We start from the raw sequence: 23,140 nt of genomic DNA, 5'->3' as shown, positions 1-23,140 counted from the left end.
CAGCCCCCCTCAAACTGCTGCAGCGTGGGTCACTGCCACGGAGAGTTCATCAGTTTTTCAAGGACAGGGCACCTCTACCTCGGGCTCACAGCCTCCTCTCGGGCATCCGCCTGCTCTGGAATGGGGCTCTGCATCCCCGTGGTCCTCCAGCGGAATCGCAGCTTCGCCATGGTCCTCACCACGGGCTGCAGAGGAATCTCAACCCCAGCACCCGAACACCTCTTCCCCCTCTGTCCTTCTCCATTCTGACTTGGTGCCTGCAGTTGTTCCTCTCACATGTTCTCACCCCACTCTTCTCGGGCCACAATTAAAATTGAGCCAGAATTATGTTCTTCTTTCTTATTAAACCTGTTTCACAGAGGCATTACCACCATTTCTAACTGGCCCAGCCCTGGCCAGCAACATGTCCGTCTTTTGGAGCCACCAGGGATTGGCTCTGCCAGACATGGTGGAAGCTTCTGGCAGCTTCTCACAGAAGCCACCCCTGCAGCCCCCTCCCACTACCAAAACCAGGCCGTGCAAAACCACGCAGAGCCCTCCAAGATAGCATTTGTGTTATCTCCCCAGTCTGCAGGCAGAGCTAAAGGACAAAGCACACACTTACTGCACAAACTTCATGCAGTTTCTGATGGGAGCAGGTGAAATCCAGTCCCACTACCACACAGACGGGCTTTGAACAAACAACACATTTTATTGCAAGAAAAGAAACGAAGCCAGGTCCTCATTTCAGTGCTCAGTTCCCAAACACCTCTGTTCTCTGTCAAGGCTTTATATGTTCATCCTTTGAACATGGGACTGTTTCAATCAAACGTGATCCTAAAGCTGCGCTCCTGCTCCTTGCGGCGCCTCTCACAAACCTTTGTCACCTCTTCCACCTTTCTCTGCAGCACAGCTGTGGGAGAAACAACGAATTCATGTCACAGTCACCCCAGAACACAACCCTGCCCAGTTTTGCCTGTAGAAAGAAAAACATTTTCTTGTTGACAGTCACTCAGATTTGACAGCGGACAAAGCAACTTCTTCATTAGTGAATGACAGAGGGAAAAATGGGTGTCCTTTCTAGGACAACTTAAAGGAAACAGATGGCTATTTTCACATACATTCAGTAAAGCTAGAATTCAGGTAGAACAGAAGCTGTACCAGATTTCCTGAAAAAGGCATGTTTGGAATGTGGAGCTTAGCATGAATGTTGGGAAAGAAAACACCTAATTAGACCCTGACCTAAGCCAATAATTCTACGTGAACATGGAGAAGCAGGCCTGCTTTCACACCAGGTGTGAGCTTTTCACAGCACTCTGCCCAGGCAGTGCACTCTGGAGCTGCTGAGAGCAGAGCTGCTTTATTCTGCCATGCCCCCGTGTGGCTGCTACCAGTTAGAAATCCAAACGGCCCAGAATTCCAGAAGTCCTCACCAGGAGGCAATCCCGAGGAGAAAAGTCCCTTTTTTCTGTCTTGTTTTAGTATGGCCCGAGCTAAACGTGAATCCCAAACCAGAAACATTCACTCCACTGGTCAAGTGTTTGCTCCTGAGTGCATCTCCCACTCTGCACTGGATCTCAAGCTATTGAGGCTGTGAAATTCCCACATTATTCCTCCAGTTACCCCACCTGCAGATCAATGCAGGCTGCTCCATCTTACCTGGATCTGGCTTCCTGTTTTCAGAGTGGGAAGGATGGTAACATTCAACACACACACTTCCCCTCATCAATTTTCCTGCTCCACAGGCAAACCCCATCTCTTTTACAAGTTGGACTATTTAACATTAGTTTGACAGAATGAAGAATAAGGTTTTCAAGTTCTCTGCTTTGCACTGATGCATTTCAAGCAGGGCTTTTTTGGTAAAACAGCTGCAGTTGCCAGGAATTACTTCTCAGCAGAGGCCTCTAATGAGGCACAGCAGGAGAATTCAGCACAGAAGGGACAGTGACATTGAAGGTGAGGAGGAAGACTCCTCAGGCAGCTTCAGGGATGAACAACAAACACTCACACCTGTGCTCCTGCTTTCCATTCACATTCCCAAAAGGCTGCAGGAGAAATCTCACCTGAGTTCTGGTCAATCCACTGCAGGGAATCCATGTGTGCATTCAAAATCTTACAGATCTGCTGGAGCTGAGCAGAGAGAGAAGGTGCAAGTCAGTTGTGACACTGCATGAACACTAAGAGGAGTCAAGGGCAAGTTTCTCCTTGCACAGCTTCCCTAAGCCAGCAGCCACTTGCCCAGGGAAGCCTGTGCAGCAGCCCTGCTGCTTTGCTTCTCCTTACCAGCAAGAAGACTGCATAGTTTAGATTATGTGTCTGTGGCTTTGGCTTATTTTAACTGAGACCAAGGAACCAGCAGAACATTCAACATCCTTGGCTTCAAGTGGCAAAATTACAAATGAATGTGGAAAAACTCAGCAATGCTGAAGGGAATTTTTACTGAAAAAAAACCTTCTTAGTAAAGCCATAAGGAGCACCAAAATCAATTTAATAGATATCAGAAAGAGATGGTTATTCAGACCTTGTTTTATGAGGATATAAAAACAGTATAAAGAAAAAGTATGAGTGGAGTATCCATATGGGGACAAAGGAAGAGTTAGAATTATGTCAATATCCTTTGCCTCCTCAGCAATATAAAATAAAAGCTAGCATTTACTGGGTCACTCGTGTCTGCTGGGCCTCCTGATGTGTTCAAGTGATCAATGATGTCCTTCAGATCTTGTGCCATGCGCTTCAGCTGAGCATCGATGTTTTCAGCCAGTTTGTAGCTGCAGAGCACACAAGAACCAAGATCAGAAGGTTTGAGGAGAACTTTGAAGACTTGCACCAGCTATGGGCAATCAGAATGAGCTTCCACATCTGCAGCCAAGGCTGGAAAAGACCCAGGAACAGCACCCAGAGAGGCTCCATCACCCACATGAAGCGACTCCCAAGCCCTTGATCTACACACGGAGAAAGAAAAGCAAGAGAGTGGGGGGACTTCCTGGAAGGCTTTGTCAGAACTGAAGGAAGCAGTGAACCTGGATTCTTCAAGATTCCTTATCTCTTGAACCAGAAAAACACTGCCCTTAATTAGCCTGTAATGATGCATCACTAAAGGCATACGAGGATGCTGGTGCCACACATAGTTCACTCTGCTCTCACCACTTCTGTCAGTGAAGAATCATTAACTTTCAGAGATTATGCCAAAATTAGTAACCTCTTCCAAAACAGCTGATTAGACCAACATCCAAAGAGCATTTCATGCTGATTCAAGGGCTTCCACTCACTGTTCTAGTTTCTAATGAGTAAAATCTAAGTTGCCCTGCATGAAACAGGATCAATTATCTGACAACAGCCACTCATTGTTCAACACAGTCACACATCCCAGCTCTGCTTCCTGCTGACTGATATCACCACAGGACACTGCCCATCCCCCATGCCCAGCAGATTTGTGCTCACGTCCTCTCCCGTTCCTCATCCGCGTGCTGCAGGTAGATGGTCCCGCTCTGTTCCTTCACAGACTCCTCCAGAGGGGTCAGCAAGTCCTCCAGCTCCTTCTGCTGGGACAGAATGAAGTCCAGTTCCTGATCCAGTCTGAAAAGAGAAAATGCCAACTGCTTCCCTTTCATGTTGCAGACATTCCGGAGCTGTCACACAACGGCAGGACAACGCAGAGAAGAAAGAAAATCATTTCAAGTGCTCACAGTCTCCTACCTCTTCTGATCAACCTTCACCTTCTCTACTTCTCTGTGTAACGAAGTAATCTGCAAACAGAAGACATTTCATTACACCTTGGAAACTCTCAAGTCAGCTCAGCAAAGAAGAGAGGTGGGAGGGAGAAAGCAGCACCATGCAAGTTCTGCTAGAAACAAGAGATGGCTCCATAAAGATTTACAGACCAAAGATGGAATAAGGGAGGTTCAGCTTGGGATGATCCCCCCCAAGGGAACGTGGTAGCACAGAGCAAAGTCACAGAACAGATTTCCAAACACCAAGGCCTAAAGGCCAGAACACACAGAGAGATTGTGAAAAGCACCCAGGTGGAGCTCACATCTATTTCTTTTGCAGGCAGAAAGTCCCACTCGATGGCTTGTAACACTGAGGCCTTTAAGGACCTGAGCAAGCAGAATGAGGTTCCAGTGGGGGTCACCTCACCTTCTCTCCATTCTCTATCAGCATCCGGTCCCAGGCATTGACTTGTGTAGCTTGATGGAGGAAGTGCTTCTCTTGGTCCTCCAGTTCCAGGCTCCACTTGTTTATCAAACTCTCCAGCTGGGCATAAGTCATCACTGGGGGGGCACTGAGAGGGAGCGAGGGCCAGCACAGGGCACAAGGTCAGGAAAGAGAAACACGACAGCAAGCGTTCATTTCCCCCTCCTCCTCCAGATCCCATCACCAGCACTGCAGCTGCTCCTGCCCCAGGCAGGAAAGGGTCAGTGGTAACAAACACCCACCTGGTTGTGGTGGTTGTGGTTATGGCAGCTGTAGAGGTCACAGCTCCAATGGCACCAGTCGTAGTCAATGGCTTCAGATTCAAAGGAAAGCCAGAAGCAGATGTGGTCCCTGCAAGAAGAGATTCAAGTCAAGCAACAGAGGACGACGCACCTGGTACCTCACAAACTGAGAGCAGGTCCAGGGTGCACTGCCCAGGGCTGTAGGAGCTGCAACAGATCCCTCTGAAGGGACCAACAGCAAATCCCACCTCTGTCAGGGAGGGAATGAAAACATGCCGAGCCCACGCCCTGCTCAATCCCCTCAAGTCTTACTGTTAGAACCCATAACTACCAGCACACCCAGTTCCTCCCCTGCAACCCTTGCAGTGGATGACAGAACTTCTGTGTTTTCACAAAGAGATGGAAAAGCATCAGAGAAAGACAGACTCTGTTGTTTTCAGTGACTCGAGGGCTTTACAAATCACAACTGCTCTGCTGCTACTCTCACAAGTCAGGCTCCCTTCTCTTCAGCGACTTTCAGCATCTCACTCCTACCAGTGGCAGTGCTTGTTGTGGCAGCTGTTGTTGCAGGAACTTTTAATCCAAACCCAAGTGTCCCCAGGCTGGCTGTCCCCGTGGAAGCAGTGGAAGTGGCACCAACTGTAAAGAGAAGACACCATCAAGGCGTTGCATAACCCATGAAATGCAGGGCCCCTTGGAAAAGCTGTGCCCAGCCTGCTCCCCCTCCCACTGCAGCAGCAGCAGCTCCAGCACCCACAGGGAGCAGCAGCCACGCTGCTCATTTACTCCCCCAGGGATAAACCTGCCTGGAGAGACTCACGTGAGAGGCCCGTGGTGGTGGCCGAGGTGGGGGCTGAAGAAGTGGCCACGGACGCAAACAGCGTGGGCCCCGTGGAGCCCAGCACTGAGGTGGTGCTGGTGCTGGTGGAGGCCGTTGTGGCAGCTGTGGATGTGACTGCAGAGAGAAACAGCTCCATCTGTACAAGCAGAGCTCACTGAGCTCCCGCCCGCTGCACAACAACGCTGCTGAGAGAGAGGGTGACACAAACTGCCCGGCTACACCAGGTTCTTGGGGATGTCAGCATTTTAACTCCCTTTGCCTCTTGCTCTCCCTCCGCTCCCTCTCTTTCCCAATTTGCCCTTTAGGATTGTGCCTCCCTTCCACTGTGCTCCCCAAACAAGTACAGAACAGAATTTGGCCCGTGGGACACAATGAAAAATACAGGACACGCTGTCCAATGGCTCTAGGAGCTGTCCCAGATCAGCACTGCCAGGGCAAGCTCAGAGGAACAAACGCTTCTGGCCCCTTCCCACACCCCAGCATGAGATATTTGTCTACTTCCAATAGACAAATACTGCCAGGAGTGCATCAGATTTCACAAAGCCTTGAGGAATTGTTTCCCAAAAAAACCCACAGCTTCCTACCTCCAAGCTTGGTTCCAAAGGACAGGGTGGGTGCCTGGCTGGTACCTGTGCTCAGCGTTGCCGTGCTTGTACTCGTGGCTGCTGTTAAAGGCAGTGACCCAAAGGTTAGACCTGGATGCAGGAGCAAAAGGCAAAGATGGACTTCTTTCCTACAGGCTTAAAGAGCAATTGCTCCCCAGCACTGCAGACCCTGGACAGGCCGAGGAGAAACACCTCTGGCTCCAGCCCTCGCTCCATTCTGCCCCAGCAGAAGGCAGAGGCTGCAGAGCTCCACTGCACCCTCAGATACCCCCCATGGCCAAGGCTCCCAGCGTGCAGCTGCACCCCCAGCCTGCTCACCCACCTGCGGGCTGCCCCCCGAGGCTGAAGGGGGCTGCTGACGGGGTGGCAGCTCCCAGGGTGGCCGTGCTGGTGGTGGCAGCAGCCGCAGGGGCCGTGCCAAAGGTCAGCCCTGCGGACGTCGCCTGCGGAGCCGCGGTGCCGATGCTGAACCCGGCTGTTGCCGCCTGAGTCGTGGTGCCGCTGGAGAAGGTGAACCCTCCTGTTGTCCCAGACTGAGCCGTGCTGCTGCTGCTGCTGCTGCTGCCAGCAGAGCCAAAGGCAAAGCCAGACGGGGCTGCTGCCTGACTCGAGGGCGTGCTGGTTGCAGCTGGGGCACCAAAAGAAAAGCCCCCTGTGATTCCAGCAGCTGGAGTGGCAGTGCTGGCTCCAAAGTTCACTTTTGGAGTATTTGCCCTAGGGAAGAAAAGAAAAGAAAAAAAGCCAGTCAGCTTGAGATACATATGCACCTGAGTACACAGTTGCCTTTCTCCCTGACCTTTTACTGACAGCAAAAGCCTCCTTTCAAAGAGATGCACACCTGGCCACGTCTGTGTTCCTGTTCTGACAACAGACTGTCAGCTGCTGTCATCTGCCATCCCCTGTCAGGGCTCTTTCTACTGCCTCTCCCTTCACTACCTCAACCCAGCCAGGCACCACAGGCCATTTTATGGCAGCATAAGTGAAGCTGCTCCTTCTCTCAACTCACAATCACCCTTTCTGCTCCCTCTACACAAGGCTGGGTTTCTTCTGCTCGTCCCCTTTTTAGCTCCCTTCCCACTGCTCCCATCTGGCAAGCTTTGACAGCAGCACTTCTGCGGAACCACTTCAGAACTCACAGCCTTTCCTTAAGGACAAATCATTCCCAAACTGCCGAGAAAACATTCTGAGCACTCCAGATTCGGGTCAGGAGGAACAAGACGTTTTATATCCGTTAGCAAAGCTTTAGCATTTCCTTGTGTAAGCGTCTCCACCCCAGTTACAGACGGAACCGTGGAACATCTGCTTCCCAACACGTGGAAGAGCTCCCCCATGAAAACATCCGCCGGGACGGGCCACAGGGCTCGCCGAGCACTTTCCCAAGGAGGCGATCACTGCAGGGCGCTGGGAACTGCCAGGCACAGCAGCCAAGGCTCGCTCCCTGCAGAATCCCCGGCAGAGCCCTCGCTCAGCACCGACCGGACCCCCCCTCCCCTTCGCCCCTCCCGGCCCCCCGGGCTCTCACCCCAGCGGGAAGGCGGCGGCTGCCGGGGCCGCGGGGGCCGCGCTGGCCGAGCCGAAGCTGAAGCCGGAGGGCTGCGCGGCCGTGCCCGGCCTGCTGAAGGAGAAGAGCCCGGCGGGCTGGCTGCCGCCCGCCGCCGGCGCCGTCGCCGTCGCGCTGCCGAAGCTGAAGCCGCCCGAGGAGGCGGCGGGCGCGGGCGCGGAGAAGGAGAAGCCGAAGCCGCTCGTGGTCGTGGTGGCGGCCGCTCTGGGCGCGCCCAGGCTGAAGGCGCCGCCGGGCGCGGCCGCCCCGAAGCTGAACTGGCTCATGGCGCGGCGGCGGCGGCGGCGGCGGCGCGGGCCGAGCTCCCTCAGGCGCGGCGGCGGCTCCGCGACCGCGCGCGCCGCGATGGCGTCACCGCGCCGCGCCCCGGCCCCGCCCCGCGTCCTCTCTCTCGTCTGCCATTGGTCAGTGCGGCCGCCACTCGCGATTCCGCGGCTCCGATTGGTTGTTCGGGCGCGAGGGGGCGGGGCGTGTGTGTGTTGCTGTGGGGACGGGGGACGCGGCTGCGGGCGGGGCTGCGGGACCGGAGGGGACCCCGGGCCTGGGTGCGGGACCGGGAATGCGGGACCGGGAATGCGGGACCGGGGTGCGGGATAGGGGGGACACCGGGCCGGGGTGCGGGATAGGGGGGACACTGGGCCGGGATGCGGGACAGGGGATGCGGGACCAGGGTGCGGGTCGGGGGTGCGGGACCGGGGACACCGGGCCGGAGGGGCGGCGTTGGGGGACGCGGTGCCCAGCCTTTTCCCCGGTCGTTGCGGTTCCCCTCGCTCCTGTGTGCTCCCGGCGCTGGGGCGGTCCGAAGGCTGGCGGGTGGGCAGAGACGCGGTGAGGAGTTCTGCCGGGTTACCTGCAGGAGTCACTGTGAGGCTCGAGCTGTGCTTGCAACAAAAGCTTGGATATCTGGACAGGTTCTTCCCGCAGAGGGTGGTCGGGCACTCGAACAGGATCCCCGGGGAAGCGGCCACAGCCCCAAGGCTGACACATTGTGAAGAGCATTTGGACAACACTCCCAGGCACATGGTGGGACTCTTGGGGTGTCCTGCACAGGGCCGGGAGTTGGACTCGCTGATCCTGATGGGTCCCTTCCAACTCAGCATATTCTATGATTTTATGTTCCATTTTACATGTTTTGTCATCACACATACAGAAACTTGGCTAAACTTTTCCTTCCCAAACACACAGCAGGAAAATTGTGCTTTACAGGCTGTTCAAAGCACATTTGGTTGCTGCTTCATCTGTCACTTGTTTTTTCTGCACAGGTGAGCAGTGGGTATGGACATGGACAGTGTGTTGTTCTCAGGCTCTTCTCTGCAGAGCCTTGCCAAACTGCTGCATGATGCACAAGACGAGGATGATGATGATGATGATGATGATGGTGTGGTGAGCTTTTCATAAGAGTTGCTGCTTCTTTTACATCTAGTACCATAGCCCTATCTTGTTAATAAAGGAGGAGCAAATCTCTTTTTCTCCAGAGGGAGTAAAAACAGAACGAAAACCTGGGAAGATTTTGGGCTGACTGAAACAGCGAGAGGGTACTTTAAGAGTAACAAACTCTTGAGGGAGAGTATGAGCAAGATGCCCCAGGAAAACAGGGAGACATTGTGAGCACAGCATATGAGGGAGGTTTAATTTTTCAGCCTGAAGGAAATGAGAACATGGAGTTGAAAGAGTTTTAGGTGCTTCAGACTTCCCCCTACTTTTTCCCTGAACTCTGCTGGAGATGAAGGCAATTACAGCCAGATACTTCATATGAAGGGGAAAATTTGCTACTCAACTTCTGAGTAAGGACCAAAATATCCAGAGGCAACTGAGTGCATTAATTTTATACGTCAGGCATTGAAGAACTGTAGAGATAATTGATCACTGATGTACAATATGTAGTTTGGTGGTTGTAAAATAGGGAAAGGTGGATAATCATGCTAAGGTGCATAATCCAAAGGAATAATGAGAGAAATATCTGAATGTGTTCTTCTGTATCAGTTCATCTCAGGAGCAGATGAAGATCACAGTGTTTGGAGAACATGCATTATTCCTGCAACACACAACCGCTGCTTTTATCTAGGTCTGCCTGTGTGCTGGGAAGAAATATTCCCAGGAACCCCACAGGTGCCAACAATGTAGAAGGCCTCTGTGAAGGCTCAAAACTTTGCCAAGTCACTTAGGATTTTGAACAGATCATATTTTGACATGGATAACAAAAAAAAAAAAAAAGAACGGATAACAAAAATGGCAAATGCCTCAGTGTTCCTCCAAATCACTCTTCAACAAAGAGCTGACCAGCCCCATTAGTGGCAACACATGTCATAATTTGGGATAAAAGGAGTGCATATCCCTTGAAGGTTTCTTTCAGTGGGTTACAGATGTGGTCCTTCACACTCCAACTATCCTCCAACTGTTTAATGCCTGCCTTTTAAACCCAGCATTATTGCTGTACATCTCTGCAGTAAACATCCTGATTTTAAAAATAATTTGTTTACATCTTATTAATAAAATGAATGACACTTCAGAGACAGGAATGGAAAATTGCCACGAGGGATGTCAATTAAGTCTGAGTCAATCTGGGTAAATTGAAATCTTTATTTTGATTTAATTTAATGCTCTGTGCATATGAGGCACTTTTATCGAACCAAGGAATCTTCATATATAGAGAAATGCCTCACTTTGGCCTATTAGCACCAAATTGATTCATAATTAGAGGAAAATGCTGTTGCCTCATGATCTCTACTGTAAAAAGGAATTAAAATGCTGTGATGGGGCTTTCATGTAGCACCCTTGGTTTCCTGTAATATTTTCATGGCAGGCAAAGCATGGAAATTTTGCCAAAATGCCATGGAAACCAAAACTCACAAAGCACATCTGTCTGTGTTAATGGGCTTCTGTGAGTCCTGCTTAAACCCAGCGTGTCAAGGTCAATTTCTGCTGTGTGAGAGAGAATGAGGCAGGGAGAACGTTCAGTGGTTCCGTCATGAAACTGTGGGATAATGCTTTTTCAATTCCATCAGGGATTTGTTTGAGCTCAGATAGCATGTTATATTTACTGACATTATGGTTGTAACTGAGTTTGGCTTTATGAAAATTGATTTAAGATCATTTTGCCTTTCTTTGCAGCCACGCTGTTCTGTTGGTGCCATGACTCCTGGGAGTGTTGGACCAGTAAAGAAAGAGACCACCAGTAAGGAGGATTATTTGTATGTTTTGGCATCCAGTCTCATGTCAGCAGACTGTAACAGCTGTAGTAAGATACCACTGAAGGGTTTGCTGCAATAAAACAGTGATCACTGACCTTTGAGATGGGCATAGCATGACATTTCATACAATTACACTGTACAATTATTCCTTTCCTGAAAGCTTAACTGTAAAACATGCAAAGTGAAGCAGAAAGGGAAATGCCAGAGCAGCCTCCAGTGGAGATAGTAACAGTTCAGAGTGCAGCCTGCTTAGGGGCTGCAGAGATCACAACTGAGCAGCAAAACCTCCATATAAGTAAGACAGAAAGACAGTTTTGGTAAAGTCTTGGCAAAGTTAACTTTTTTTTCAGCTAATGCTGTCACATTATTGAGCAGCTTAGTTATGAGCCCTAAGAAAGGCCAACAAGGGCCAGGGTGAGTTTTGCAGGAAAGGAACTGTGGCAAATATAACAGATTATTTTTGCTTGGGATTCCAACAATAACCAGAGGTTCTACTCTAAAAAACTTCAAGTTTCACATTTACCAGCTTACTAAAAGAATATTTTTCCATGCAGGATAGACATAAACCATACTTCCTGCCCATAGACTTTCGTGTGTCTTAATCACCTTGTCTGGAGTGTGCCCAATAATTAATGGGAAGAATTGGATTTCTGTGTGAGGAGGTGGTCCTCTTGTGAATAACTGCTCACTGAAAAATCTCTTGTCAGGGGGCTTGTGGGAGATCAGTCTTTCATCCTTCTACACTTTACCCATTTTGAAGTGCTAGATATTTTATGCCAGAGAGGAGGATTTCCAGGAAATAAAGGTTGGGTAAAGGAGATTTAAGTGACAGGAAAACATCCTCCCTCTGCAAATCCTCATTCATAAGACAGTGAGGTGAAGAAGACTGTAATCATTACCTAGAATGCTTTTAATGCAAAGATTTTTCTAAAGCCTAGAAATACTTTTCTAGGCTTTAGAAATGGCTTTTCTTTTTCTTTTTCTTTTTTTTTTTTTTTCATTCTTGGAAAATATTCTAAGCTTTCAGCAAACCTTAAGGAACAGAGACATTTCAAAATGTGTCAGTATGATTTTTCTCCGCACTTACAGGTACTTTTCAAGTGAAATCTGAAAACAAGAAAACCATTTGGAATACAGAGGAGGTCCCAGAAGGATCTGAATTTGATGATACCTGGGACCCTAGAGAAAAGCCAGAGTAAGAGAGCTGAGACTGCCTGTGTGGGCTTTACATAGCATTAATGGAAATGAGTTAAACAGCATCTACAGCCATCTGAAAAGCTCGTGTCGTGCAAGAAGAAAGGAAGGATATCACTGTTGCATCTAAAGCAACATGTGAGGAATGGTTTTAACCCCTCTCTTGAAACCTTCTGATCTCATAACAGAAACGTAGTGTTGTTTTTTCCCGTCATAAGTTTACATGAAGTGTCAGTTACTTGTATAAAGTGGGATTAGGAGGGGAAGTAGGTCAGAAAAACGATTTATTAACTTTAAAATATGCCATTTATGTGAAATACCTGCTTTTTCCTGCTGCAACCGAGATGCATCCATTTTTCCATACTCATAAATTCATAAAGTACTCCAATGTATATTTGCATTTCAAAGATTTAAGCTCTTTAGAGACAAATAGTACTGCAGGAAGAAAAGCTGTGTGCAGGCAATTTTGAGCTCTTAAATCTTGTCATTCAATCTTAGTCTGTCAAAGCACAACTTAAAACCAGAGCCTTTTTCCTTGCTCATAGAAAAACAGTAGCAAAAGTGTTCTTGAAATGGATATAATCAGGCAGATAACTTGTAGTTTGTAGAGGTCAGAAAGCCCTGAGGGTCAGTCCATAAAGCAGCTTTTGCATTTCCAATCATTGTTCCAATGCCATATCCTAGAGTGTTAAATGCTGGAGCAGATGGACTGTAGCCCATGAAGCTGCACATTGTACACCAGAATCTTCCCTCTCCCCTGCACATGAATCAGGACATGAGGTGTCCAATTTCCCAGTTAAACACAGGACTGAGACCCACATGAACGGGGACTCAGCCTTTCTGAAAATGAGATATTCAATTTCCCAGTTAAACACAGGATTGAGACCCACCTGAATGGGGACTCAGCCTTTCTGAAAATGAGATATTCAATTTCCCAGTTAAACACAGGATTGAGACCCACCTGAATGGGGACTCAGCCTTTCTGAAAATGAGATATTCAATTTCCCAGATAAACACAGGATTGAGACCCACCCAAATGGGGACTCAGCCTTTCTGAAAATTATTTGGAATTCAACCTCATGCACAGTTGTCCTTGAAATGGTCTCCCGTCAGGTATAGAACATGCTTTCTTTGTATTGTGGGCACAACAGAAGCTTTTCTCATTACATTCTTTGACCCTTCCCCTCTGCAGTGCTTCTCCAGCCTCAAGCACTTGTGACCCATGTTGCACAGATGAAGAGAGAGTATAAGTCTTTATAATAGTTCATCAAATGAAGCAAAGAAAATGTCCTGAAAGGAGAACAGATGGCTGCAGAAGTGCATCCAAAGCTATTAGACACATTTGTCATTGGCTTAGGAATTATTACATATGCAGGTGCACAATGGAGATGTGAAAGGCTTTCCACACACTTTCTACCAGCTGAGACAAGTGTTCCACCCCACTAATTTTGCTGAACTTAGTAGGAGTAGCATATGTTATAAATACAAATTTAGTTTTCATTTCCTCATTCATTAATTATCAAGAGCAAGGGAATACGTGATTCTACATTTTGTAGATGTGAAGGAGGAGAAAATAAATGTTGGCTGAATGCAAAACAGAATGTTGTGCTCAAGCTGCAAGAATATGCTAAAGGACAGAACAGAACACACATAATTGTGACATCCCCCCTTTCAAATTCATTCCCCAAGAGTTTGTGGTGTTTGAATGGTTTGGATCAGTATTGTATCCACTTAGGATGCATTTCCTGATCCTGCAAAGGTTGGTTAGGGAAGCAGAGGCAGCATGGTGAGTGCTTTGGAAGGTGGAGTCAACAATCTTCAGCTGTCTTCCAGCTGTCTCAGTCATGGCTCTGAACAGAAACCCAGTGCAGATGGATTGGAGCCTTGAAGAGAGACTGCAAAGAAGGAGAGACAATGTGAGGGGGATTTACAGTCCTCTGAGAATCACAGTCTCCTTTAGTCTTCTGCCCCTACTCCAGTATTGCTAGGCAATGACTTCTCTTTCTCAGGTATGAGATTTTCTTCAAGCAGCATGTGGGAACAGAGGATGTCTTCTTTGGGATGACGGGGAAAGACCCCTCCACAGCCTGCTGTGAGGATATAGTGGTGAGCTGAGCCTGGAGCTCTGATCCCTTCTTTGTGCTCTTTCTCTGTCCTTTTCCATCTTCCCATCTTTTTGAGGGACAGAATGTAAACATCAAGCTCTACCGCTGCCTTTGACCTCCTGTAGCATTTTCTTGTGGTTCTCCAAGCGTTTGTAGGTGACATTTACAGTTGCTAACCTGAGGAACTTGTGTATCTGCTCAAGGACCAAGTGTGCTCAAGGGAATCTGTGCAAATGCATATGCCCCATATAAACTGGAAGGGAATAAAACATAGCTCTAAGATGAAGTTTCATCTCGGACACAATTTTGGGGAGGAGAGGGGTTGGGAAGGAGATTTTTTTCATCTTCCTGCATTTTTTACAAGGAATGTGGGCTAGCAGAATGCTACAATGCTGACAGCCTTTAAAGTTACAGCTATCAGATCCTGCCTCATATTTATATAATCAAAGACCTCCCTGGTTTCTGAGCTCCAGGACAGGTAGAACTGCTGTGTTATCTTTCTAGCAGAAGCAAACTGTCCCTGCAATGCACAAAGCCTGAGGCTTTTGCTGGATGTTGAACACCTGTCAAGCACATTAGCAGCTCAGGATCTGGAAGAGAGTAGGATATCAATACACATCACTGAGCTATTGAAAGCAGTGATTATCACTGTCGTATTTTCTCTGATACAAATTACCTACTCAAAATGTTGCTCTTTGATACTAGCATTGAAATATTCATGAAAATGAGATCTTTTATGGCTTTTAGGGCAACATATGTAATCACAGCTTTACCTCTGCCCATCATTTCAGATTAAAATCAAGCTGCCAGACACAAAGTACTCAGACATCACGTTAGATATCCAGGACAAGGTTCTTGACCTTCGAACTCCCAAAAAGTAAGTGTAGCACAATTGATACAAGTACACTTAATATCTTGTTTGAAATGATGTTTAGCCAAGCTTTCAACTGAAGGCTGTGTGGAAAGCAAAGCTAATGATTGTACTATTCATTGCTTGTGAGAAATAGATACAGAAAAATCACCCATAGTCCATCCATAGGTGTATAATGTGCTGGCATTGAATTTGTGATACTGTCTAGTAAAAAACTGCTTTGAGACAGATTTTGGCTACTTAAACAACAAGGGTTCAAGGGCCCAAAACATCTGGCAAAGAGCTGCCCACAGTCTTGAAGGACTTCTTGTCTAGGATTTCTAAATACTAATTTGTACAAATATATATGACCAAAGATGGTTAAAAAAGTGCAGATAAATTTTCAGTAGCTGAAAGCCCAATTATGGACATATCCAAACACAGATGCAGAGATGGAAATGTTACAAGGTTTCCTGAAGAGATTTCCTTTGATTTTTTTTTTTTTTTGGTAGAGCTCTTTCAAGCCTACAGAGATAATCAACTGACTGATACACTCTTGGACTTCTCAGTCTTCCTCCATCTCTCCCTCAGCGTGCAATGCCCTGCCTGAGATTTCCAGATAATTCCCATGTCTGTTTTGCTTGAAGTCCTTCTTCACAAAGACTGCTTTCATAAGAAACCTTAATCCTCTCTGGGCTGACTTGCTGCACTGAATGGGATGTGGGAAGATCTATATGTGAATAGCTTTCTGCAGATAAATTCAAGGTGCAAGCCATGGATTAAGGCTCAAATAAGTTCCCAGTAGGCTAACTATAGAAAAGCTACTTTTCTCACAGCCAAAACCAGGCAGAGTGAGTTACCCTGTGCTTGGTTTTAACTCAAGGTGCAACAGGAGTGGAAGAACATTTAGAAATGTTAGTTTTGAAACTGGAAAATTGGGAGGAATAATTGTTCAGCTAAGGATTTACAGAACCTATGGGCAGTAAAAGAAGTAGCTTAATGCAATAGTGCAGATGTAGGAAAACCTCAGCATCCTTTTCCTTTTGCAATTCTATCTTTTTGGTGACTCAGATCTGCCATTATCTTCTCAGTACCCAGCTGTCTCTAGTCACAAGCCTAGCAAATAAAAAGTTCACCATAAATCTGATGGTTGCTTGGGTACAGCCTGAACCAGTGCTGCTTTTACAAATATAAGTGCAAGTCTTCTCAGTATGAAAGAAACAACCAAGATGTCAAGTGCCACATACTAAAAAACACTGTTCCCCCACAGATGGGGAGGAAGACTCAAAGGAACTGCTTCCAACTCTGTAGTCCTGGGGCTGCTTCTAAGCCAAGCTGCTTTTAGGTGATGGAAATATTTCAGGGCCAGTCTAGCTGTGCATGAGGTATTGCAGGTACCCCACAACCTGTCACAAGAAGGAGATTTATTGGAATAACCTTCCCTGGCATACTGATTGAGAAATTGCAGGAGTGACTTGCAATGACATCTCAACTGCTCATCTGATCTGAGACACCAACATTCACTGTGTCTTCTTTTACAGGAAGCTGCTGCTGCACCTCCCCTACCCTGTGAACAGCAAAGAGGGTAGAGCTCGTTTTCTCTCTGACGAGGAGACCTTGGAAGTCACCTTGAGAGTATCAAGGAAGTTTGATTTCATAAATTCTTCTGATGAATAGAGAGATAGAGAGAGTTTGCAAAAACTAAGGTTCTAGTTAGAAGTGTTTTTGAAACCCAGCTTGTTCTGCAATAGTAGATTGTTTCCCTTGAACAGTCCAGGGGGAATGTCTCTGGAGAAATTAGTCAGGAGGAGCACAGCACCCATAGGTTCTAAAAGTTGATGCTGTCTGGCTCTTACACTGCTCTGGTTAACTTTCTGGTTCCTTCAGTCTGATACAGACCCTGTGAATCAGAAAGTGGGAGATTTCTGGAAGCCAGAGAAAGCCTTTTGTGTGGTTGTGGCTGAGAAGTAGCACAGTGAGGCTCTGGACAATGAGTCTGGTGCTTTGGTACCGTTTCAAGACTTGCAACTGTTGTCCTTGCTTGGACTCCAGTACTGGGACTGGGGCCAGTTCAGAATCTTCTCTTACCTATTTCTTGGTGAGAAGATCAAAGTTCTTCAGGGATCCATATGCACATCTGAGGCTCCTTTACGCTGGCAGAACAAGTTAACCAACTGTAGTTGGATTGTTGAACGTCTCAGCTCTTTTGAACAGTTTTTGACAATTTATGGTTCAGTGTTGTCTATTCACCTGCTGTCCCTCCAGCTATTCTTCTGATCTTTCTTGATTAATAAAATAATAGGTTCTAAGGAACAGTTCCAGTTATCTTTGAGTCTGCCTTCTCTATATTAAGCTCTGAGAGACCTCATAAAAGTTGATATAAGAGGAACTTTGCATAACAAAGCTTCTTTCAAAGGGCTGAAATGCTGCAAAATCTGCTCTTTGGCCTTCAGGTCCAATCTAGATGTTTCTCTCAGTAGCTGCTGGGCAAATATATTCATTTAACATTGTTAGTCCTGCAGGAAACAAAGGTACTTGCTCAATGATCAAAGTGGAGAGGACAAGCAGGCCCTGGTAAGTTAATGCTACACTTAAACCAAAAACCTGTGAGTACTTTCAGAGCAAAATGGCTTGAGTCCTGCATTCTTCTGGGGTGGAAGTAGAGGAAGATAATTGATCATCTAGGCTGCAGACAGCACCCATGCAGCTAAATTTTTGGCAGGCTGTAATGGGAAGATGGACACTCCATGATGGACTGCAGACAGACAGTGAGTTTAAAGGTGTAGTCACAGTATGTTTGTAATCACTGCATTGTAACTCCAGGACAAATCAGGCTGATGTCTGGACATTTCAACCACTTCCCTGAAAAGTGAACCATTGCTTGGGTCAGAATAATCCTAATCAACTTCTGCTTTAGCCTTAATGCACTGGAAAGCAGATATCTCAGTTATGATTCATTACAAGCTATGAAATATGCTGGTAACACTCAGGGGCTACTCCAACTGGTAGCTGTTTAAGTTTCCATAAATTAGATCTGAATGTCTCTTATTTCAAAGCTGTGGTTGAGCAGGACAATGTAGATGTATGAGAAAAGGCTGAGATCATTCCTCCTGACTCAGTTCTTCCCTCCTGTGCTTGCCAAACAAGCTGTTTCTTGGGAAGAGGTTGCCTTTGTGCTCCCTAGACAATATGCTGCTTAATTTTTGCATTTCTTATACTCATTACAGGAAAAGTGGAAGATGGATCAGTATTTATATGCATGTGAAGATAACATTTGTCCAAACTAATTCAGTACATTTATGGCAGGGTACAACTCTTCTGAGCCCTGCTCCAGTGCTCTCTCCACAAGGTTATGTTGCCTTTATAGTTGGGAGTAATAATTTACTAAGCCTTAAATCATCAAGTTCTCTTTAATTTAATGTCAGTGTTTGATACTGAAAACGGTGATGAGTCTGGCTCATTGTGCCTCTCTCCAGTGTTTTAGTTTCTTATGGAAATGAGCATATGCCACACTGGTATCTGTATCGTAATTTATGTCCAAATATTTTTTAACCTGAGGGCATTTTATCAGCATTCAGGAGACAAAAATCTGAGGTAAGTATGTTTTGTAGGAAAGCCAGCTGCTGAATAGAAAAGGGAAATACGAGTGTGTACTGCTTAAGGGGGAGGCTGTAGTGTGATTTCTTGTACCTGCTGGCCACTCACTCTGTGCATCCATCTCCAGGCTCCTGTAGATCATCCATGAGGGGGATTGGTTGGTGACACTGGATGGGAAAAGGGTGATATCCTGGCAGGGTGAAGCTGAAATCACAGAGTGAGCATATAGGAACACAGGGAACAAATTCATAAGCAACCAGGCTTTGTGGGTTCCACTCAGGATAAGCTCTACTGCCCTTTTCACTAAAGCAGGGACACTGCTCTGGGGGTGGGCAGTTTGCAGGGCTGGTTGGATCCACTGCCTGAAAGCATCATCATCACCTGGAGAGCATCTCACGTTCTCACTTTCTTCCTATCAAGGACACAGAAGCTGCCCTAGACAGAAGGTTAAGTTTTAGTGTTTGGATTTTTTCCATATATCCTCCCAGGAGGAAACTGGTCAAAAGGACACACAGGTTGTCAAAATTCCCAGAAATCTGGAGGCTACTGCCAGCTACAAGAGTTGACTTTTTTTGCACAGTCTTGAGGGCAGCTTTGCTTTGCTGAAGGAGCACTGGCAGAAATCCTCCAGGAGGAGAACCCCCTTTGCCTCTGAACATCAGTGCTGTTGCCGAAGTGCCACTCCAGCACCTGCAAGCATCTTAATTAATCAAAATTATGAGCCCAGTTAAACAAGCCAGCCATTAAGCCCCAGCCATTAAGCATCATTGAGCTTTATTTGGTTCCCATAAGAAGCAGCCTGATTAAATGTATTGCAGTTCAGTAGAGGGTACTGTAGATGTGGAAATGAGGTAGAGGCTTGTTTACAGTAGTATCCCAATAAACTGCAGGTTCTCATCTCACCTTGTTTGCACATTCTGTCCTCCAGTTGTGGTTGCAGAGCCACCATCCCCATTTTGACTTGTTCCTGCCTTCTCTCAGAACTGTGGTGGTGTGCTAACATACATGGCCCAGCTCACTCTCTGAATTTTACCTCTCTTCATATTTCCCTTTGTCTACTTACTGCCCTGGGGCCAAGATACTTGCCTCGTTCTATAGCTTGAGGAAGAGAAGACCCAGAAGAGTTGTTCCATGTGAACACCTGAGACAGTGCAAGAACTTAAATTTAGATTTTTCCCTTAAGCCTGCAGGCTCTCATTGTCATCTGCCTCTAGGTCTGCTGTTGATATCATCATAGAGCCCTTCTATTTGTCTTAAAAGACTACTTCATTTTTCTGCTGTTCAGTTTAAAGTGTGTATCCAAACTTTGTGTGTACTTCTTGCACTGTGTGAAACACTGCTTTATCAGTATATGCTTCCCTCCAGATAAAGTTTATCTAGAATGACTAAGCTGTATCTACGTGTACAGACAGATCTGTCTCCCTCATGCTGGAGCAGCTCCTTTTCAACCTGCTGGTGTCGGTGTAGACTTTTACCCTCTGTTCTGCAGCACCTGCAGCTTGGATTCCTCCTTGTCCTCTGGGATCCCCTTCAGGAACTGCTGCCACAGGCAGACAGTCATTGTTGTCTGCTCGTGGTCCTGGCTCCAGGGAAGGTGCCTGGAATATGCTGGGGGCTGGTTTATTTTTCTCCTGTAATCTTCACAAACAGGAGATGATTTGTCTCTTGGTGTCTCTCTTTGCTCTCTTTGTGTCTTTCTTCATTCTGTTTTCTCCTTCAGGCAGAATTCCCTTTCAGATTGTGATGAATTCATCAGATGATGGTGAGCAGCATTCCTGTTTTTCCTTTTGCCTCACAATTGTTTGTTCTGTGCTCTTTTCAGGGGACTCTGATCTCTTCTCTCCTTTCCTAAGTGCTTTATCTCCTGATTGTTCTCACATTAGGACATTTCTCACCAGAGCCTCCTGGCAGGTTGCAGTTGACATATCTGACCCTTGTTGGATGTGCCTAATGTGGGTGAAGTGTGTGATTCATCTCCCCTCGCTCAGATCAGTGCTGGGTGAAGAGCTTTGTCCTTCCTTGAGGTGTGTCCTGTCTGTGTGGGTGGGAAGGGGACACAAGCACGAGCACCACGGGCAGAACCTGGAGCGTGTTAAGGCGCTTTTAGTGAAGGACCATGACACAAAAGCAGCAGATGCTGCAGGCTGTGTGAGGAGTGTTGACAGAATTGAGAGGCCTCTTGAGCCTTTGCTTCAAATGCAGCCAGTCCCACACAGCCCCAGTGGAATCTGGTTATGAAGGCATGAACCAATTCAGCAAAAGTCAGACTCATTCAGAATTTCAGCCTTCCCCAAGGCCTGAAAAGTTTCTATCTGCTTCCTGATGTGTGTCCCCACATCCCAGATGAATAATTAAAGAAGTTTTTGAAATCCACTCCAGGGCAACAGTGACACAGGCAACACAGGAATGCCTTTGGTTTTGGAGTATTTCTCTCAATCCATAGGAACCTTTGATCATTTGTGGCTTTCTCATCTCAAGGCCTCCCTTTCATCTTTTTTCTCTGCCTCCACACACTCATTTCTGAAGAGAAGATCATACGAAGTTGCCAGAACGGTAGCAGATACTGTCCACCTACAATCCTTAGAGACCATCTCTCTTTAATTGGGTGTCTCCTTTGTGGATCCCAGCAGCTGGAAACTCACTTCTGTTGCTGAACAATACTTTTTTTTAATCCATGTCATTTTAACTTGATGGTATCACAACCCAGCAAACTCTGCCAAGACTGCTAGGTTGTATTTACTGAAACAATTCTCTGGTTCTGTTTGGCAACCTGTCTCCTGCAGCTGCTGAGCAGAGAGAAAAAGAGCCACACACCTCTTCTAGAAAACTCTTTTCATGTTGGAAAGCTGTGTAAAAAGGAGCAGGATAGGAATGGAGATGGACACAGCTGGTTTTGTTAACTCATCAGGTGATGTGGGCAAGGCAGGCATTTGCCAAACAGTAGCAGGTGAGGAGCTGTACAAATGTAAGCACCAATACTTGAGTTTAATGACACTGTGAGTTCTGGGTGGGTCCCACCCCTCACAGGTGCCCAAGTAATGAGATTTTACCACCCCTGGGGGTTTCTGTGACTGGGACCCCTGGTGATAGGATCTTCTGACCCAGATTCCTGTAGTTATATCCCCAAAGCAGCTCTTGGGGGGGACACTGTGGCAAGCTGGCAAGTATATAGAGGGGAATGAGGGATTGACTTCATCTGGAGTAGTCAGCTATGCCTTTTCTCACCTGAGCTGAGCCTAAGGGACCCAGAGGAATCCCTCCAGGAAGAGTTAAATGGTGAGGAACTAGGGGAGCTGGGTCTGTGTTTAAGGCAAACTAGATGGTGGGAGTGATGTGGATTGGGCAAAAGCACAAGTGGGAGAAGAAAAACATTACCAAAATTTCTTTAAAAACGCTGTTTTGAAGGTGAAGGTCAGAGCAGACAACTGCCCTGAGCTTAGGGCTGATGAGATACCTTTGTTCGAATGTCACCAGCACTGAAAATCCTGTGCCCTGAGCTTAGGGCTGATGAGATACCTTTGTTAGAATGTCACCAGCACTGAAAATCCTGTGCCAAAAGAAGCTGTGGGACGGGGACTGTGCCTAGAATAGCTATGAGGTTTCCAAGAGGGCCTGAGTGCTTGGGTCACACAGATTTATTGAGCTGGGAACCTTGTCTCACTCTGGGGGTCAGACTAAGGTGGCCCTTTTGCAATTACTTTTATCAACAGCAAATGAAAGGGGAGTTGGTGTTGGGAGTTCATGAACCCTCTCAAATGCTCCCAACAGCCTGAGTCTCTGTGTTGTCCTTGCAGCACCTATTTCTGGGTAAGCAGAGTTAGTGTGTGCAGTGCCTGGGTGACAGATTGCTGTTGCCTGACCTGGAACAGGGATGTCACATCTAGTTTTAGGCCTACATGCATATGCATGCTTGCCTCCATCCTTTTCCCTATTTAGAGCAGCCCATGTTTATTAAAAAAACAAACTAAAAAAAAAAACCAAACAAAAAACCCACCCACAAAAACAAACAAAAAAAACACCACAAGCTTTTGCTCGAAGATCAGTAGGTAAATAGATAAATGAGGGAATTAGAATTGTTCTTATTCTGGAGCCAGGTGCTACCTTCAGACCAGGGATAGGGCATCCCTCGGGTGAAGAGAAGGGTGTCACCATCTGGAAAGATCCTGCAAGGTTGTCCTGAACCAGTGCTTGAATAAGAGAGCAGAAGGTGATTAACTGCTTGCTGTGATACAGATGCTGAATGAAGAGAAGAGCTGAAGTTATAGAAAACACCATTTCTGTTCTCTTGCATCACGAGTTCCCAAGTTTATGCTCAGTGAGTTTATTTAAATTGCATCTCTGGTTCTATTTGGAACTAATATTTTTATTTTCTTGAATAAAATGTGTTTTCCAATGTTGTTGCCCCTCCCCAAACCACAGCCAAGCAGCATCGCAGGCTACTTTCTTAAATGAAGAGAATTGTTCATGTCCAGGAGAGCTGGAATAATAACATCTGAAAGAAGCCATGAGACACAACAGGAATTCATTTGTAAGTTAACGAAAGCTGTGCAGTGCAGCATCAGGATGATAAGGGCAGGTCTTGGGCAGAATTTTTCAAGCTAAATTCCTTTCTGTTGAAATTGTTCTACTTGGAAGAATCATGGCCCAGCTTAAATGCTGCTTATATACAAGTTTATGTAGTATTTCTTGGTACAAAGCTGGGTAATAGAACAGGGTACAGGACAGAAACAGGAGAAAGTGTGATATGGAACAAAAGAGAAAGAAAATTGCTTATATGCCCT

The 23,140-nt window shown here is 46.7% G+C and overlaps 2 protein-coding genes across 6 annotated transcripts; one reads left to right on the top strand and one right to left on the bottom strand.

Annotated features, from left to right (window-relative positions):
- Positions 1–668: 668 nt before the first annotated feature.
- Positions 669–7,713, bottom strand: LOC116451022 (nuclear pore glycoprotein p62-like). The gene is made up of 12 exons (XM_032124120.1): positions 7,384–7,713; positions 6,184–6,575; positions 5,841–5,951; positions 5,236–5,370; positions 4,950–5,054; positions 4,416–4,524; positions 4,117–4,261; positions 3,676–3,725; positions 3,421–3,555; positions 2,636–2,747; positions 2,043–2,109; positions 669–892 (listed from the first exon to the last, which is right to left on the bottom strand). Exons 1-12 carry the CDS (start codon positions 7,686–7,688, stop codon positions 801–803), a joined length of 1,758 nt encoding a protein of 585 aa, XP_031980011.1. The 5' UTR covers positions 7,689–7,713; the 3' UTR covers positions 669–800.
- Positions 7,714–7,913: 200 nt separating this feature from the next.
- DNAAF6 (dynein axonemal assembly factor 6) lies at positions 7,914–17,087 on the top strand. 5 transcript variants are annotated; one of them, XM_032124143.1, is made up of 7 exons: positions 7,914–7,967; positions 8,685–8,805; positions 10,534–10,597; positions 11,703–11,808; positions 13,817–13,913; positions 14,704–14,789; positions 16,304–17,087. In XM_032124143.1, exons 2-7 carry the CDS (start codon positions 8,698–8,700, stop codon positions 16,437–16,439), a joined length of 597 nt encoding a protein of 198 aa, XP_031980034.1. In that variant the 5' UTR covers positions 7,914–7,967; positions 8,685–8,697; the 3' UTR covers positions 16,440–17,087. The 5 variants fall into 5 exon arrangements, with proteins under 5 accessions (XP_031980034.1, XP_031980035.1, XP_031980036.1 ...); XM_032124144.1 differs by having other exon boundaries at positions 7,965–8,008; XM_032124145.1 differs by lacking the exon at positions 7,914–7,967 and adding an exon at positions 8,144–8,445.
- The last annotated feature ends 6,053 nt before the right edge of the window (positions 17,088–23,140 follow it).

Source organism: Corvus moneduloides, chromosome 14 (genome assembly GCF_009650955.1).
Source record: "Corvus moneduloides isolate bCorMon1 chromosome 14, bCorMon1.pri, whole genome shotgun sequence".
In the NCBI taxonomy this organism is placed as follows: Eukaryota; Metazoa; Chordata; class Aves; order Passeriformes; family Corvidae; genus Corvus; species Corvus moneduloides.
The sequence above is the reverse complement of the archived record's forward strand: the minus strand, read 5'-3'. Positions and strand labels throughout refer to the sequence as shown.